Source organism: Panulirus ornatus, chromosome 20 (genome assembly GCF_036320965.1).
Source record: "Panulirus ornatus isolate Po-2019 chromosome 20, ASM3632096v1, whole genome shotgun sequence".
Lineage (NCBI taxonomy): Eukaryota > Metazoa > Arthropoda > Malacostraca > Decapoda > Palinuridae > Panulirus > Panulirus ornatus.
Genome location: NC_092243.1, coordinates 50,992,936 through 51,013,365, shown reverse-complemented (window position 1 = coordinate 51,013,365; position 20,430 = coordinate 50,992,936). Strand labels below are relative to the sequence as shown.

The 20,430-nt window shown below is 44.7% G+C and overlaps 1 protein-coding gene across 3 annotated transcripts in view; it reads left to right on the top strand.

The window, feature by feature from the left end:
- Positions 1 to 1,699: 1,699 nt before the first annotated feature.
- Positions 1,700 to 20,430, top strand: part of LOC139756003 (uncharacterized) — an 82,716-nt gene continuing 63,985 nt past the window's right edge. The window contains exons 1-2 of one of the 3 annotated variants that reach the window (XM_071674930.1): positions 1,700 to 1,855; positions 7,963 to 8,072. In XM_071674930.1, coding sequence (XP_071531031.1) covers positions 7,981 to 8,072 — 92 coding nt within the window. In that variant the 5' untranslated portion in view covers positions 1,700 to 1,855; positions 7,963 to 7,980. Of the gene's footprint in view, positions 1,856 to 1,908; positions 1,932 to 2,539; positions 2,657 to 7,962; positions 8,073 to 20,430 lie in introns of those variants that run through there. The other 2 variants (XM_071674931.1, XM_071674932.1) reach the window with 2 other exon arrangements.

Sequence of the window (20,430 nt, the reverse complement as noted above, 5' to 3'; positions counted from 1 at the left end):
CTCTGTGATAAATTCAGTCACGTCAATGATTGTGCTCCTCGTTACGTCCCCTAGTAATGACATGCTCGTCAAAGGTCACCCTTTATTAGGTTACCATCAAGGGTAATTTAGGTCATCAACAAGCCATCTTCCAATTATCTGGTAAAAGAGTTTTTGGTTCAAGGTAATATATTTTTTCACATATTGTACGAGGTTGTAGGGTCTACATCGTGACGCCGTACGGGGATGTAGGGTCTACATCTTGACATAGCACGGGGATGTAGGGTCTACATCATGACACAGCACGGGGATGTAGGGTCTACATCATGACACAGCACGGGGATGTAGGGTCTACATCGTGACGCTGTACGGGGATGTAGGGTCTACATCATGACACAGCACGGGGATGTAGGGTCTACATCGTGACGCTGTACGGGGATGTAGGGTCTTCATCTTGACACAGCACGGGGATGTAGGGTCTTCATCGTGACGCTGTACGGGGATGTAAGGTCTACATCATGACGCAGTACGGGATATAGGGTTTACATCATGACGCAGTACGGGGATGTAGGGTCTTCATCTTGACACAGCACGGGGATGTAGGGTCTTCATCATGACGCAGCACGGGGATGTAGGGTCTACATCATGACGCCATACGGGGATGTAGGGTCTTCATCATGACGCAGCACGGGGATGTAGGGTCTACATCATGACGCAGTACGGGGATGTAGGGTCTACATCATGACGCAGTACGGGGATGTAAGGTCTACATCATGACGCAGTACGGGGATGTAAGGTCTACATCATGACGCAGTACGGGGATGTAGGGTTTGCATAATGACGCAGCCAAGGAAGGATAATTGGCTAATGTCCGAGGTAACTGAAATTATGTTTCAACGAATTATTTCAGTTTGTTGAAAATGGAATATATTTTTTTGATGTTCAATTATCCTCATTTGTTCATTAATTATTGTATTTGTTATTTAGTAAGTAAAAGTAAGCCTAAAGTTTTAAGTGGTTTTAGGTGTAGAGATGATTTAATGGCTGTATTGTGTTTCATTGTAAGTATAAGACTCCTCTCAGTCACTTAATTCTCATTTTCTAAAAAGAGAAGCTTCCTATTAAGTGATTTTTTTCTTCTGTAAATTGGCGGCGTCATGTGGCGCTGTGGTGCTGGAGGGATAGGGTAACTGACGCCCAGCTACCGCAGCGCTACCTAAATTGATGTGGAAGTATCGCTCAGCTAGACTGTCTAATGCGTCAGTACCATCAAAGATTCTGTCTGACTGAATCTTACTAAAAGTACATTTCCAAATTAGACTCAAATCTTCTGAACCGATATATTCTACCCGCCCCAGCTGACGTGCGCTCATAATTTGAATAAGCTGTTTTTAAGTGATATAAGATTGTATCTATGATATATTACGTAACATTATGAAAGATTCGTTTTTCTTTGTGTTCAGAGGTGCAGCCGGAGCATTTAGTTGGGAATGATCAGTCAGGAATTTGTTATAAATACGATTCACATTCCGTTTGTCATCATCTACAAATGATTGGTAGTGATTCCCTCCCGTGTCTGCAGACATATCTTTACTCTCGAAAATTTTGTCTATAGATATTTTACAACCAGAAGCCACCATGGTGGACCCATCATATCCTGGAGTCGTGAATATAACTCGGTAGCATAACCCGGAGCAGAGGAGCGCCGCCGGCCAAACGTGGACACCCTCTGTAGGTCGGGTACTTATTGTGTGTCTTCAACAGCTGTTCCCAGCACGGGCCTCCCTTGTGCGGGATCACAAGATAACCTAACCACAAGAGAACTTGAAGTGATCATATATATACGATTTAGTCCTTCCAACGGCTGTGGAGAGATGTAAGTGTTCTTTGTGCGTTGGCCACACTGCCAACGCTGGTGACCGACCACACGAAAGCCCTGTTTCCCTGCTCGGGTAAGTGTAGCGCCTTAGCTACACTGTGCGGGTACATGTAGCACCTTCCGATACACTGCTCTGATACGTGTAACACCTTCCACTACTCCGACGAAAGGTTGATCAACACATTAGAGGGTTGTGTAGAAATATGATCAAGGTGTTGATTTGTGTTTATAGTTTATAGTAAAACCTGCTGTATTGAGAAACTAGTCATTTATTGTTCGTTGCCTCTCTTTTAAGTTCCATTTGGCGACAGGCCTTATGATCCGAAACCTTGGACAGCTTCTCAACCAATAAAGTAATTCGTTTCTTTCTAGACTTTGGCCGTAGCCAATAGTTTTTAATTGCCAGTCGTGTGGCCACTAGTTCCCAACCTCTGATTATATTCGCATGTTGAATCCTGATGCTTCGTAATTGACGGGTCAGAGCATGTTATAACGTTTCGTAAACTCGACTCAGAAGGTTTCATTAAACTGTTGTATCCAGAATGTGTGACGTGTGATACTGATTCTGACGTAGGAACCACAAGCTGTTGACAGCCATTTAACTCCACAATATACAAACGAAGCTTCGAACGACAGTCTCATTGTCCCGAACCACAGCAGCTCGAAGCAGCTTTTGATACCCGTATCACGGCTTCTGAACCCTCAACTGGGCGAGTCGGCGGAGCAAGAGCTACCAGCCATAGAGGAAGGAGGTCAGTGTCCAGACAGGGAATATATCCGTCGCTCGTGGCCACTATGGTGAGGATGATATCTAATTAGTGCTTGCTTGACCTATATAAACACACTGTGAGTCCATCTATGTAGACACACTGTGCGTCCATCTATGTAGGATGGTTGTTAGAGGGATTTATATAGATGGACGACCAAGCCTTTTGTGTTGATGGTTTGTGGTGGCGTGAGGGGTGGGGGATCTAGCTGGTAGTACGAACTCCTTACTGGACCATCTGTCGGATCCTGAATGTGGCCATCTTTTCGTCGGTATACAGACCAAATATTTGACGTTATCTTGTGGGCGTTTTTCTCGTAGAAAGCTCTTGACGTGAATAACTGTCTAGTGTACAGTTAAGAGATTATTGATGTACTTGCCATACACTACATTTTGAAACAGGATGAAAACATTTTGAACAAATTCCTGATGGAATTTTCCTAAATGGAATCATCAGATGCTTCCTATTGTTTGTTGTTTATTTCGAGAACTTTCATTTTTGTTAGTAAAATGTGATTATCTTAAAAGTTTGCTTGAAAAGAGAATGAATTACTGAATTATTGTATAACGAAACAGCAGTAAAAAAAATGTTTCAACATCTTGACTGCCATTACTAACCAAACCGTTGTTGTTACAGTTTAGTTTATTGATTATATTTCATTCGCGTTTTCGTGTGAAGTTTCGTTATTGTTTCTGCGTTTCGTTTTCTTTATGTGGTCGTTGACGAATCGGATGGCCGTAACAGCCTTATTGGATTTCGAGATTGATTCCGTTGTTATACGTATCGAATTTACATTATCATTGTAGCATCACTGTCATTAATGTGCTCCAATAACCAGTAATTGAAGGAATGTGATAATGTACTTATTTGATGATTCCCTTTTCAACAAAATAACGTTATCCTGATGATTAGAATATATTGCTGACCTGTTCAAATGTTTATCTCTGCAATATTTCTGCCGATGTCAGACAACCCTTTCGCTTTCTTTCAAAACTACACATTACCTGATAAATGGCAATTCCTCGTGAGTTTTCCAAATGTCCTTTCCGCACGTTAAGTGTTGTGCAGATGTTTCGTAAACTTGTTATCGCGAAAATAGGGACTTACACTTGCTTGTCCTATTTCTACATACAGGTGATATTTGTTATAAGATATAAGATATCAGTTAAAAATCATGGCGTGATTTCATATGAATAATGTAAATAGATTAGGTGGTGTACCGTCCACCAGAGCAGGTACCGGGCCAGAGTACCACTAGGGGCTGGTGTACCGTCCACCAGAGCAGGTTCCGGGCCAGTGTACCACTAGGAGCTGGTGTACCGTCCACCAGAGCAGGTTCCGGGCCATTGTACCACTAGGGGTTGGTGTACCGTCCACCAGAGCAGGTGCCGGGCCAGTGTACTACGAAGGGGTTGGTGTACCGTCCACCAGAGCAGGTGCCAGTCCAGTGTACCACGAAGGGGATGGTGAAGGTGGCGTACCGTTGGGTCCCACGTGGGAGGTGTACCACACGTAGACTTCCCCAGACTCGTTCTTTCTCATCACGCACACTCTATCCTAGAGTGGGTTGGACTCGTAACTCGTGCCACACACTCGATCCTAGAGTGGGTTGGACTCGTAACTCTTGCCACACACTCGATCCTAGATTTTGTTGGACTCTTAACTCTTGCCGCACACTCGATCCTGGTGTGTGTTGACTCGTAACTCTTGCCACACACTCGATCCGAGAGTGTGTTAGACTCGTAACTTGCCACACACTCGATCCTAGAGTGTATTGGACTCGTAACTTGTGTGACCCCTCCTCACGTTACTGTAGTAGCTCTTGAGTGTAATGAGATTACTGTATTACTAGACTACTGTATAACTACATCACAACTCCTCTTGTGATCTCGGTACCCAGAACACACACACACACACCTCCATAATCGTATGCAAATGAGTTTCCAAACAGAATCGTTATTTGTAGTTCATCTCCTGCCGCCCTTTTATACCCCTCACATGATGATCTGAGCCCCGCCTGCTCCAGGCTGGCAAACTCTACATATTTTATTCAGGACAGTTTTGACTGCCTTGTACACACACACACACGCCTGGATTCCCTGATTAAATGAGATATTTCAGTGAATATTTAAATTTAAACAAATACTTGAAAACTAAACTGTGTTTAAACTATACAGGTACCAGTGTGTGGATGGTAGGTGTGTGGGAAGATAGTAGGTGTGTGGGTAGATGGTAGATGTATGGGTAGATGGTAGATGTGTGGGTGTAGATGGTAGGTGTGTGGGTGTAGATGGTAGGTGTTTGGGTGTGGATGGTAGGTGTTTGGGTGTGGATGTAGATGTGTGGGTGAAGATGGAGCACTACAACCTAACATTATGATCCATAGATCAAGTACTAATAAGAGCGCATTTTCTTCAATGGATTTCATGATTTTTATCGTCTGTTTTTCATCCGCAACTTTTTAAATACATTTATGTTTCCTGATTTAATTTTCATCAGAATTTCTTTTCACTTTTTCTGTACAGAACCTATAAAATCCTCACCTAACTTCCCATGGTAGCCAAGAGTCACCTTGATTTTCGTAGTTATTTAAGAAAGAAGTGATATACAGTTGCTATGATCTCGGGCTTCGATCGAGTCGCTCGGAGATTCGGTCGCTGAGTTCGAACGAGAAGCAAACAGACTGGCTGGAGCGCACCTTATATATGGGCGGGATAGAACAGATGACTGTGTCACTGATAAATTTTGACCATAACTTTGAAAAATTGGGTAAATTTCGGCTGCTCGAGGAAGACAGCCACGGTTTTCATGTGCTCTGTTGATTTATGGGTTTTTTTCCCCGGTATTTTTAGTGTTCCACTTTCCCTGAGCTTCATAACCCTCCCTTCTATATTAACCAACTCAGTCTTCCATCACGAATTTCTCGCTTCCTACTATCAAATAATTTGCCTTTTTAATTTAAAGAAATTAATGAAATGGCGCAAGTAATTCCCTTAAATCCTTCGTTACTACATGTTTTAACCATATATTTTAGAAGTATTTAGATACTTATTTCATGACGTTCATGGTAGAATGACGTGTATTAATTGTCTTAAATCCATTGTATTCGTATTGTATCCTTCCTCACATCTGCCTCATGATCGTGTGAGACTTGTCCTCTGGCGAGCATGCCGTCCAGGCGCTGTGTGAAGCCTTGCTCATGTGACGTAAGGTCGCACTCCCCGCCTCCAGCTGACGCCACCAAGCAAACAAAGATATAAGTTATTACGTCTAGTTCATATTTACAACAACTTGGTACGGTTATATATTTTCAGCAACTTTGAAGGGTTACGTAATATTTACAACGACTTAGAACGGTTACGTGATATTTACAACGACTTTAGAACGGTTACGTAATATTTGCAATTACTTCGAACGGTTGGTCTGATTAGCAGATAGGTTGTTAAAAATGTACCCTATTGCCGTGACCTAGTTAACTCCGAAATGGAATAGGATGTCTTATGGAATGGTTGGATTTATTGCAGATAATAAATCACGACGGAGGAGCGTGATTTGGGATTATTTCTTTCCTCTACGTTTAAGTATTTGATAAGTCAGCTGTGGCGTGGGTTATGAAGATGAGTGGTAATGTGAGGTTAACGTAATACTAAACGAGAGACATCTAAGAAGATCAGTGGTAATGTGGGATTAACGTAATACTAAACGAGAGAGATCTCGGAGGCTCAGTTGTCATGTGGGGTGAACGTAAAACTAAACGAGACACGTCTAGAAGTGGAGGGAACCTATGAAAACCTGACCTGATTTCTCCAAGCAGTCGTGATTTGCTGTATTTTCAGCAGTACAGTTTGTGATATAGCAAAGGCATTGTCGTCTGCAGCTTGGCGCCCCCCCTCGTTTGAAACGTTTGCCAAACGTGTTTCCAGCCATTTGCTGGGCGTTGTGTTTGTTCGTTGCTCCTGGGCAAACACACCACCTGAGACCTGCTTGTAAACAACTGGCCATAAATTTTTATTTTCCTATAATATCGAAAATACAGCACATCTCGATCTCGCTTGCTATTGGACATTGGGTCACGTTTTTCGTAGGTTCTCTTGATTTCGTAGTGTGTCGCCTACATATTCTTGACCTTGCTCAATTTTTTATCCGTTATGATAAAGGAAGTTGAGAATGAATGCACTTACACCACTAGTATTGATCGACCGATTTTTTTAATTTAAATGTTATTAATCATCAAAGTTCAAGACTTTTTTTGTTTGTTTTTGCCGATGCTATGGCAACTTTACTGTGCAAACGGCATCTAGCGACTGATTATTTTCCTTGGGTTGAATTATTACTGAATTTACCGACTGTTCCTGTAGAATAATGAAAGTTATTACAAATCCTGACTCGTATAAATATTCACTCAGGCAAACGCAAAGATGAATCTTAATTTTCAATTGAAAACCTGACAATGATCAGACGTGGTTGTGTTGAGGTCAGTGATGTTTCCCGATAATTTCTTTGTTTTCGCGTTTATTCTTTTTGTTTTTATGTATTTCTTGTCTTTCTTTTTACCATATTTTTAACGTCATTCGTTCTTGCTTATTATCAAGGATAGCTTCAAGATTATATTTTGGTTTTCATCTCAGATGACATTACAGATTAAAACTAAATTTACGAAGCGTTCTCGTGAGAGAGTCTGTCGTTAGCGTATGTCTGGCGTCCAGCAATACCTGCAGTATGGATCATCTGCGGGAAAATTTAAATTTGTCTTCTCGTAAATCAGAACAGATATTCGTCAGGTACCTCGATATCTGCAAGCATTTATATTTCTTGGGGAAAGTCGATAAGTCCGATGATGAGGTGACCCAACACTAAACTATTTTTTTTTCCTCATCGAACTTCTTCCTAAAATCTGGATATGTAAACAAGTATATGACTTCATACTGAGCCAAACATTGACTGACGTCGTGATCTTTATTGGTTTCAAGTCAGTTTTACTGATCAGCACCTTAAATAGCGTATGACCTTTATATACAAACTGTATTTATGAATAATCATATGTACCAGATGTAGCTTTCTAACCTTTATTTTTGTAACTGAACAAACTTAAAAGGCCACCTTCAGTGGATGACTTTTATGCATGCAATTAAATGGCTTTTACACTTTATAGTATATTTTCCATTTGATCATCATCCTGGATCACATTGTAGCAACCAAGATTCCTCTGATAACTGAGTCCTATTGTTTTACCATCATTTAAGCAAGCCTTCAGCAGCTACTTGTCCTGTATTATCCCATGTGGACTTTACTGGCCCGTAACTTTATTTCGTACTGACATAATGGTTGTGGTTGCAGGCTTGGGGTGAGCTCAGCATGTGGTCGGATATATCCCACGGGCAGAGCTTCTCGCACGGCAGAGTGTTTGCACACGCACCAGCACTTGACCGCCTCTGTCTTCACTCCAGGTAAGTCCACTCCCATAGTTCCAGGGAGGGGGGGGGGGGATTGGGGGGTGGCGCGCCCCACTAGCACCACACAGTACAAGACTTCCACTGTGGCGTAGTGTGTGTGTAGGGTATCTGCGCTTCTGTAGGCTTAGAGGGGCTCAGCGCGCCTGGGGCCTCATTGCTCCAGAGGCTCAGCACTCATCCGGGTTTCAGCGCTCCTGGGGGCGTGGGGATCAGTGCCTCTGGAGAGTCGGCGTTCTTACGGGCTTACCGCTCCTGTGGACTCGGCGTTTAGTGCTTTTAGAGGTTCATTGCACTTGGAGACTCAGTGCTCGTCGATGCTCAATGCACCAGGAGGCTCAGCGCTCGTGGGTGCTTAGTGCGCCAAATGGCTCAGCGCTCCTTGGGTGTTCAGTGCACCTGAAGGCTCAGCACTCGTGGGTGTTCAGTGCACCGGAAGGTTCAGCGCTCCTTGGGTGCACTGTGCATCTGGAGGTTCAGCACTCGTGGGTGCTCAGTGCACCTGAAGGCTCAGCGCTCCGTTGAGCTCAATGTGCTCCTGGGACATCATAAGTTTTCAGGAGAGAACTTTCCTGACACTTCCTCATTCTTTATTCCACTTCTCTGACCTCCCTCCCACTTCCCCATCACACCTCTCACTTCCCCATCCCTCCTAGTTCCCGTTTTCCCACCAACTCCTCTGTCCCCATCCCTCCCACCCTCCCATTCCTCCATCTCTTCATCCACCTCCCCGTCCCTCCTCTTATCCCCATCCTTCCATCCACTCCAAGCCCTTCAGCCTATTACCCCGTCCCTTATCCCATCCCTTATCCCACTTCCCCGTTCCTTCTCTCACCATTCCTTCTCAGTTTCGTGTCCTTCCTCCCACTTTCCCATCCCTCCTTCCATTTCCCCATCCCTCCTCCCACTTCGAGGAGAACCGTCCACACCAATCCCCTCTCTCAGACCTAAGCTTTGTGAGGCCTATGTAACCTGACACGAGCCTTCACAATACCGCTTCACCTCCAGTGCCACATCACAGGACAGGCTCTGCACCTCGGACAGATCCTCCGTCCCCTGACATGACCGTATGAGGACACCAGGAAAGCGGAGGAGCAGTGAGGCCACGAGCGTCTTACACATACGTGGAACACTGGAATCAGGCTGCCTCCTGGAGCCGTGAACCCAGACATTATCAATCAGTTGAAAGTCACGCTAGACGGAGGCTTCATTGGCTTCTGATATCAGTAGAAAATAATGATCCAGGTTACTATTACATCAGCCACGCAGCAGATGTCATCAAGCCGATCTTTCTCCAGTCCACATTATACCATAGTGCTGCTTGTTATTATCTCATCTTTTCCCCCTGCCGGAGGGAGGGAGAGGTGGATGGGGAGGTGCCCTCTGCTTTGCTATGCCGTTTGTACCACAGGAAAGATCATCTCTGCGTGTGACCCCGACGTGAACCATCAGGTTTCCTATTATTTTTGCGTTCCCATTTACTCCCATAGCCCAACCCCCGCTAACCTGTCCCACGACCCTCTTCCGTTTCTCTCATTTCCCTGTCCTTTTCCTACATCCCCGTCCCTCCCCCCTCTCTCTCTTTCCCCGTCCTGCCTCCCGCTTCCTCGTCTGTTCCTCATACTTCCTTGTCTCTATCCCCACTTCTCCGTTCCTTCCTCCCGCTTCCCCGTCTCCACGGTCTAAAAGCTGCAGTGCTTGGCTTAGAAGCCTAGATTCTATAATCCCATCAAATGCCACGGCTATGGCGAGCCTCGCCACCCTCCACATACAGAGGTCTGCATAACAAGTGGTCGCAGTTATTTCATCACTCGTGCCTCTAGTGAACTGCAAGGTCAACGACATCGGTGGACAGGAGGAGCTGCGGGCTAAACAATAGTCCTCCCAACCAAACCCTTCCTTGCCACAGTACCTATGATCTCTTATGTCCATCTGCTCTTCTTTGTACGTGCAGTACACAAGATGCTGACCTGCCGATCAGATCACACAGTGATGGCTCCATATCCAGTAACTTGTGATATATTCTTTTGTTATGCAAGCTTATCTGTGGTGCTGTGAAAGGAGCGTCGCTTCCACAATCAAGCTCAAAGCTGCCACCGCCACCGTCATTACGTCTGTTGGTCTCCATGGTTGCCAGTTCGAGCATGAGGGTCCCAAAGGACTGACGCCCCTTTCAGGAGGTCATGGACGCAGGAGTACAAGAAACCAAGATATCGTCTACATGGACGTAAGCTCTTGAGCCCGGGATGAAGTTATCACTTATCATCGCCAGCAGCCAGGTGCAGAGCGCTCTCCTCTCCGTCAGTATTGTCATTACACTGATAAGGAAGGAGGTGAGGGGGGCTACCTGCATCATGGATGGCTGAGTGAGGAGGAGGTGTAGTCTCGTTTGGTTGGTTCGCCTTAATGAAGCGAAGACTGGCTGATCGTCACATGGAGGATGTTACATGGTTCACAGGCTCGCTTCAAAGCTGTTAACTCGGGGCGGTAAAACTCCCCAGGTCAGCTGCTGTGTACAGCTTGCAGACACAGAGGGGGTGAGATGGTTCCAGGCATCACCTCAACACTCGTTAAGTCAGGAGGGTAGTACTTCCCTGGGCGGCTGCTGTCTGCAGAGGAAGTACCACAGTACTGTCCTTTGAGGCTGTAGTAATCTCACAAGCCATCGTCCTCCCTCCACGTCAGGGTTTCTGGTCTTGCTTTGTGTGATGAAGACGATGATTTCAGACTCGCTCCGTTCATTACCATTCTTTCACTACTTTTAATCCTACTTTTCCTCAAGTCTTCCATTACTTTAATTCCCCCCCCCCCCCTCACTCGAGGCCTGGCCCTAGATTAGGTATTCCGATCATGATGGCGGCCTTTGAAGTAGCAAATATCGTCAGCGTTTGCGTGCCACGGCGAGGTGACGCACCACCCCCTCTAAAAGGGCAGCACGTCCTGCGCCATACAGTGTGTGTGTTGGCAGCTGGAGGCTTGGCCTTATGGCGTCTCCATCGCCAGCGAAACCCGGGGTCCACCAGCACCACAGGATCCTCTTGACGTACGTGTGTCTGATGGTAATATGTCGCATTAGATCCAACCATAATATGGTCACAGATACCCGAGTCTGATGCGTTTTTGTTGCATAGGTGACACAAAAAAAGTAATTTGTACAATTGAGTTTGAAAAAAAATGGAACAAAGGGTTGTAAAAGTGTATTGTTTTGGCTGTGTGGCGAGCATGATAAAGGATCCAGCTTAGTAATATCCACCACTCGAAACCCATTAAATCCAACGTCATAAACCTAAAACAAACAAATGCACACACACACACACACACACACACACACACACACACACACACACAGTTCGGGAGGGACTGGCTCCCTAATGGGGGTGTGTATGGTTAGAATATTTAGGATTTGGCCTAATTACCATTCCTAATTGGGGTGCAATTTTAATCTCCCATCCATTGTTGGTGTGGCTGTGGGTTAAGGGTGACTTGTTTACGTGAAATGTGGATGATTTTGTCCCTAATTACATACCCATGGGATGGCAGGCTGCATTTTGTACCCTTACGTAATATGATCAAGTCGCTTGTAAGGGCCAGCCTGGGTCGTGCGACTTGTTTACATAGTGATTACATCGGTGACGTAACGTATTGGTTGTTGGCTTTACTTGTTGTTGACTGTACCGGTTGTTGTTTTTGTTGTACTAGTAGTTATTGGCTGTACTGGTTGTGGTTGTTGTACTGTCTCTTGGATGTGCTGGTTGTGGCTGTATTGGACACAACATACACACCAGTACAACCAGCTGGTTTCGACCTGTGTGTCCCCACGTAGCCGTCATCCACACATGCCAGACATCCCAGACATTTTCACGTCATAGGACCTCATCATGCCTACGCATGCGCTCAGCCACACTACTAGTCGTGTAACCAACGTAGAAAAACGTCAAACTAGAAGTATACCAGGAAGGTGGCAGACACTGTATGATCATACTGTATTTACAAGTATACCAGGAAGGTGGCAGACACTGTATGATCATACTGTATTTACAAGTATACCAGGAAGGTGGCAGACACTGTATGATCATACTGTATTTACAAGTATACCAGGAAGGTGGCAGACACTGTATGATCATACTGTATTTACAAGTATACCAGGAAGGTGGCAGACACTGTATGATCATACTGTATTTACAAGTATACCAGGAAGGTGGCAGACACTGTATGATCATACTGTATTTAGAAATATACCAGGAAGATGACAGACACTGTATGATCATACTGTACTTAGAAGTATGCCAGGAAGGTGGCAGACACTGTATGATCATATTGTATTCGCATTAAAGGGACAATTACACCTACTGACGCACATTACTAGAACAAGTCTGCATTTTTTTTTTTCAACTAGTTGGTCGTAATGTGGAACGTAAGATGTTATTCCCTGAACAGCTACCTAGATGGAGTTCCATATGTCTTGTATCATGATTGTAAGAAGTTCATATCTGACAACAGACACTTGTAAATAGCGGTTGATCCACGTTAAGAATTGATCTGCCAACTGACGCAACAATATTGATTTACCAACCCAGATCAAATAACATTAAGTTTACGAACCTCCCAACAAACACACGTCAAACCTCGATCATTCTACGGCTCATATTACGTTATTGCAACGCTAATTCCCGACCATCAATTTACAGTAATCTAGGGCCTTACCAAGCCATATATCAGTGACCAAAATCATCGTAGGTGTATGAGCTTATACGTCATTCCTCACCACATAATGTTTACCAACACATCGATGCTCAGTGTCACACACACACACACACATTCTACGTACATGACCATGACCATTTCACTAACACGGGGAGGGTCTGCTGACGGACCACCTCACAGGTCCACGAACGCACCACGGGCCCTGCGGAGTCGCAGACCCAGATTTCAATAACGACGAAAAGTTTTACAATCTTTTCCCCGACCCACACTTTACTGACACAACACAAACTCGAAGGACCTGTCAACTTAATATCGATTTTAAAGGATTTTAGGATCTTACCCAACCTATGGGACGCTAAAAGAAAAAAATCGCTTGATGTTCTGGCTCGCATCTTACGAACACAACCAAGATATCATCCCTTGTCTTACGCATTCCATTTCAGTAACTCACCAGTACAGCCAACAACCATTACAGCCAACAGTCAGTACAGTCACAACCAGGACAGCGAACGACCGTTACAGCGAACGACCGTTACAGCCAACGACCATTACAGCCAACCACCAGTACATCCAACTACCAGTACAGCCAAGAAACAGTACAGCCAACGACCATTACAGCCAACCACCAGTACATCCAACTACCAGTACAGCCAACAAACAGTACAGCCAACGACCATTACAGCCAACCACCAGTACATCCAACTACCAGTACAGCCAACAAACAGTACAGCCAACCACCAGTGCATCCAACTACCAGTACAGCCAACAAACAGTACAGCCAACGACCAGTACAGCCACAACCAGTACATCCAACTACCAGTACAGCCAAGAAACAGTACAGCCAACGACCATTACAGCCAACCACCAGTACATCCAACTACCAGTACAGCCAACAAACAGTACAGCCAACGACCATTACAGCCAACCACCAGTACATCCAACTACCAGTACAGCCAACAAACAGTACAGCCAACCACCAGTGCATCCAACTACCAGTACAGCCAACAAACAGTACAGCCAACGACCAGTACAGCCACAACCAGTACATCCAACAGCCAGTATTAATAGAACAAAACGTGTATGCATTTATCACCTCGCATCACATTGTAAAGACAGTTCATTTATTGTTCACCTGACCCACAGTTCATATATATACATAGAGATAAAAAAAAGACATCCATCTGGTTTAATGAACTGCGTTTCCTACACATTACCCCAACAACATGTACAACATTACTACAACTTGATCACCTCACAAACCTCAAGTCCTCAGACCTGCCAACCCATAGTACACTTACAGAAGACCGTCTCCATACCAACCCAGACTTAGCTAAGTTTACGGACGTCCCACCAGCCATGTTACTGCCGCTGCAACAAAAAATATAGTCAACATGCCTTGCATCTGACTCGCACAGCTGAAGGCCTTTTACCTCACCAAACCAAACTTGGCGAACACTCCTGAAATTCTAGTACTTCTTTTTTTTTTTTTTTTAAGTCACAACATCACCACAATAGTCACTGGACTTATCATTTCACATTCCATTAACAACAGAAACTTGACCAGTATTGGTAGGTTTAGCTGCAGGTGAAGCTATGGGATCTGTGTTGACTGTGAGCTGGAGGATCGTGTTTAAAAGAGTTGAAGAATCTGGAGGTTAGGAGAGGGGGTGAGGGGGGGGGGGGGGGGGAATCTGAGATGATCAACAAGTGGTTATGAAACCAACCTCGACAGAAGAAAAAAATTATAATGGAATATAAACAAAAGGACTAGTGAAAATTATAAGCGATCACGATACATGGGTTGGTCGGGATCAGTAATAGTGTGGGGAGGCCTGAACCGGTTCTGATGGAGGATATTGCGTGTAGTTTAGGAAACCAAAAGCGTGACTCATGTTCTCACTGACGAAGGGCTGAGGCCTGTGGTAGCCAGCACCTGGGCCGGCGGGCCCTTACCATAACGACTTCACTCGCTAGGGGTTAGCTGACTCCCTCTCGCTGTTCCTCTCTGGTTAGGGTCAGACATTCTTGCGTCCTAGATGCTTCTACAGTAGTTATGGTACTACCACTCTTGTCCTCATACTCCTGCAGTTATCCTGATACTCCTCCTGAAGTAGTCCTCATACTCCTGCAGTAGTCCGGATACTCCTGCTGTAGTCATGGTGCTCCTGTAGTAATCGTGATACTCCTTCAGTAATCCGGATACTCCTTCAGTAGTCCGGATACTCCTTCAGTAGTCCGGATACTCCTTCAGTAGTCCGGATACTCCTTCAGTAGTCCGGATACTCCTGCAATAGTCATGATGTTTGTAGCTCCTGCATGACTGTTGTTCTAATAGTCTGACAGTGTTAACCTCACAAAAGACGTAGGTCGGTGGCATGGGATAACCATCGAATTACCTCGTACAGCGAAAGTCACTCAGACAGATTTATTTACAAATGAGCTTGACTCGGATAACCACCCTAAAGCTTTCTATGGAGGTAGGGAGAGCGTTGGTTGGTCTTGTATAAAAAAAATCCTTTGAGCCAGATCCTACCCTGCTGGGGGACGCTAGTTTGCCTCGTTTGCAGCGGGGAGAGTGAGGCAGGGGGTTCCCCTTACATGCTCAACGACGGTTCGTTAAAGGAGGAAATTGGGGGAAGGGGGGAGGTTCGTCACTGATGACTCCACCGGTGTGATTAACTCGGCCCTAGCGCAGCAGAGGCTGTTATTATAACAGTGTTTTATGAGAGTCTGTCTGTCTGTGTGTCTCATATGATTTATGTTGGTGTCTAACTGGACCACGATCACGGGGAATCATGAGCGATTGTGAGGGTGTGAGGACGGTCGGTCGTCTGTACTGTGTACCTGAGACTGAGCCAGCCTAGCCCGGGCATTGTAGAATGTTACTCATGTTCTTCGGCGAAATTACGGTGCCATCGTTTTATTTTCTAGGAAAGTGACATTAAGGCAGGGTCTCTGTGGGAAGCAAAAATGGTAAGGTATTCTATAAATTATATTGCAAGGTTGATGTAGAAAAAAAAGATTGTAAGTCGTACTTTACAGTGAATTTACAGGACTGTTAACCTTAACAATGGAAAACAAACATAAGTGCGCAGTTAGTAGTTTATGACTGAATTAAGAAGTATATATATATATATATATATATATATATATATATATATATATATATATATATATATATATATATATTTTACATTTATTTTGCTTTGTCGCTGTCTCCCGCGTTTGCGAGGTAGCGCAAGGAAACAGACGAAAGAAATGGCCCAACCCACCCCCATACACATGTATCTACACACACGTCCACACACGCAAATATACATACCTATACATCTCAATGTACACATATATATACACACACAGACACATACATATATACCCATGCACACAATTCACACTGTCTGCCTTTATTCATTCCCATCGCCACCTCGCCACACATGGAAAACCATCCCCCTCCTCCCTCATGTGTGCGAGGTAGCGCTAGGAAAAGACAACAAAGGCCTCATTCGTTCACACTCAGTCTCTAGCTGTCATGCAATAATGCCCGAAACCACAGCTCCCTTTCCACATCCAGGCCCCACACAACTTTCCATGGTTTACCCCAGACGCTTCACATGCCCTTGTTCAATCCACTGACAGCACGTCAACCCCGGTATACCACATCGATCCAATTCAGTCTATTCCTTGCCCGCCTTTCACCCTCCTGCATGTTCAGGCCCCGATCACTCAAAATCTTTTTCACTCCATCCTTCCACCTCCAATTTGGTCTCCTACCTCTCCTCGTTCCCTCCACCTCCGACACATATATCCTCTTGGTCAATCTTTCCTCACTCATTCTCTCCATGTGCCCAAACCATTTCAAAACACCCTCTTCTGCTCTCTCAACCACGCTCTTTTTCTTTCCACACATCCCTCTTACCCTTACATTACTTACTCGATCAAACCACCTCACACCACACATTGTCCTCAAACACCTCATTTCCAGCACATCCACCCTCCTGCGCACAACTCTATCCATAGCCCACGCCTCACAACCATACAACATTGTTGGAACCACTATTCCTTCAAACATAGCCACTTTTGCTTTCCGAGATAATGTTCTCGACTTCCACACATTCTTCAAGGCTCCCAGGATTTTCGCCCCCTCCCCCACCCTATGATTCACTTCCGCTTTCATGGTTCCATCCGCTGCCAGATCCACTCCCAGATATCTAAAGCACTTTACTTCCTCCAGTTTTTCTCCATTCAAACTTACCTCCCAATTGACTTGACCCTCAACCCTACTGTACCTAATAACCTTGCTCTTATTCACATTTACTCTTAACTTTCTTCTTTCACACACTTTACCAAACTCAGTCACCAGCTTCTGCAGTTTCTCACATGAATCAGCCACCAGCGCTGTATCATCAGCGAACAACAACTGACTCACTTCCCAAGCTCTCTCATCCCCAACAGACTTCATACTTGCCCCTCTTTCCAAAACTCTTGCATTCACCTCCCTAACAACCCCATCCATAAACAAATTAAACAACCATGGAGATATCACACACCCCTGCCGCAAACCTACATTCACTGAGAACCAATCACTTTCCTATCTTCCTACACGTACACATGCCTTACATCCTCGATAAAACTTTTCACTGCTTCTAACAACTTTCCTCCCACACCATATATTCTTAATACCTTCCACAGAGCATCTCTATCAACTCTATCATATGCCTTCTCCAGATCCATAAATGCTACATACAAATCCATTTGCTTTTCTAAGTATTTCTCACATACATTCTTCAAAGCAAACACCTGATCCACACATCCTCTACCACTTCTGAAACCACACTGCTCTTCCCCAATCTGATGTTCTGTCCATGCCTTCACCCTCTCAATCAATACCCTCCCATATAATTTACCAGGAATACTCAACAAACTTATACCTCTGTAATTTGAGCACTCACTCTTATCCCCTTTGCCTTTGTACAATGGCACTATGCACGCATTCCGCCAATCCTCAGGCACCTCACCATGAGTCATACATACATTAAATAACCTTACCAACCAGTCAACAATACAGTCACCCCCTTTTTTGATAAATTCCACTGCAATACCATCCAAACCTGCTACTTTGCCGGCTTTCATCTTCCGCAAAGCTTTTACTACCTCTTCTCTGTTTACCAAATCATTTTCCCCAACCCTCTCACTTTGCACACCACCTCGACCAAGACACCCTATATCTGCCACTCTATCATCAAACACATTCAACAAACCTTCAAAATACTCACTCCATCTCCTTCTCACATCACCACTACTTGTTATCACCTCCCCATTAGCGGCCTTCGCTGAAGTTCCCATATACATATATTTTTTTTTCATACTATTCGCCATTTCCCGCGATAGCGAGGTAGCGTTAAGAACAGAGTACTGGGCCCTTTAGGGAATATCCTCACCTGGCTGGAGGGTGTACGTAATTCTATGGAACATCAGCAACCCACGATTAGACATAAAAACCTTACCCCTGCCTCTCCCTTCAGTAGTGATGGGTGACGTCTAGAGCGGTAGGGAAAAAGCATGACACGTGTATGTTTGGGGGAGTGTGGTTTCTTGTTAAACTTGGCAATACTTTTTATCATTTTTGTACTGATAGTGAGATGTCGGTTCAGGCAGATGTTTTGACGTTCCCTCACATGTTCTTCATTGTAGATGTAATGTGAGGTTTCAAGCTAAGGGTTATGTTGGTTATGCAGATATAATTTCCGTCATACTTACGTTGACAATATTCATTCGGGTACGAGAATTGGGCACTTGAGTGTTGCAGGTCAGTGTTGTAAGTCATGGTTTTTCATGATTAAGTTGCTGACGTTTTCATTCCTTCTGTAGATGATGAGGTCTGTCTTGTCTGTTGTGTTTCTGATGTGCTGTGTCTCTTAATTCTTTGGGACGTCTCTGGCCTGCCTGGTAAGCAGGGGTTTTTCTTGATAGATAACATTTTGTGGGTGGTGCCTGATTGTTGGTGGTGGTGTGTGTATGAAAGATTTGTTTGGGGGAACTTTATGTTGTTATTAGTACGAACATTTATCATCTGTTGTTTACTGGGACTTATCGTTTACATCTTTGAATATCGTGATGGTGGAGGACCCAAGATGAACGGTGTTTGGAGGTAGTGTTGAGGTATGTCCTGATGACGTTAAGTTTGTACCTGTGTGGCATACACTGTCCGTACTGGGGCACGTCCCTACGTCTGTAGCCTTGCATTACACACCTGTTATATCTCCGCTACTGTGAGCCTCTGTGTTATTATCTAGGAGGAAGGTATTGTTACTCACTTGTCACATACGTAGCCTGAAGCACGGACGATTCTGCCATGATTTGGCTCAGTAGTTGTTGATATTCTCGTCCCTGACTACCGGGAAAACGTCAACATAACGACGGTAGGTGTTGAGTGGAAGGCCCTGGCTCAGAAGGTCTCTTGTTTCCTAGCCTGTATGTGGAGAGGTCGGCAGCCACCCCTTCAGCTTGGCAGAATGGTCCTCCATCGGGGCTACCGAATGGTGCCGCTCTACAGTGCCAGCTTCAAGAACGTCCTTCTGGGTTATGAAGAGGTATCGGTGGCGCTAGTCGGGTACGGTGGTTCAAGACATTCTCGAGGATGATTTCTAGTGTTGTGTCCACAGGAAGGTTGGTAAAGACACGATGCAAAGATGCTTTCGGGGCGGATGCTGACAAGGATTTAGATGAATTCATCTGAGGGACTGAGCGATCACTTGCTGCAATGTATGGAGGCTATTATGTGATATATATATATATATATATATATATATATATATATATATATATATATATATATATATATATATACAAACCTCCAACAGCCAAGATCGAACCCAGGACCCCAGCGCTAGAAACAGACGTAAAGAGGATACATTCACTCGCATCCATTCCGTAGTAACTCGTATATATTCCACCGAAACCACAGCTCCCTATCCTCATCCAGATCCCTCAGACCTGTCAGTGTTTCCACCGGCCACTCCATGGTCCCTGGTTCATCGACAGCACTTCGATTCCTGTATAACTCATCATTCCAATTAATTCTATTTCTTGCGCATCTTTCACCCTCCTGTATGTTCAGGCCCCAAGCACTCATAATCTTTATCACACCATCATTCCATTGCCAGTTCGGTCTCCCATTCTCCTTGTTCCCTCTACTTCTGACACGCATATCCTCTTTTTCCACCTCTCCTCTCTCATTTTCTTCCCGTGTATACCCTCATCAGTTCTCTCAGCCACACTCTTTATTACCGCACCTCTCTTTCCCTTTTCGTACTTACACGATCATATAAACTCGCATCACATACACTTACGTTTCCTTTCCATCATATTCATCCTCCTCCACACATCCTCATCTGTAGCCCATTCCTCACCTCCATACAACATTGTTGGGATTACGGTACCTTCAAACATACCCATTTTCGCCCTTACGGATAACCACTTCTGTTTCCACGCATTCTTTAGCGCTCTTAGAGTCTCCTCCCCAATCTGATGCTCTGTACATACCACCACCCTCTCAGTCAATACCCATAAGATTTCCCAGGAATACTCAACAAACGTATGCCTCTTTAGTTTGAACACTCGTCTTTATCCCCTTTGTCTTTGTACAGTGGCA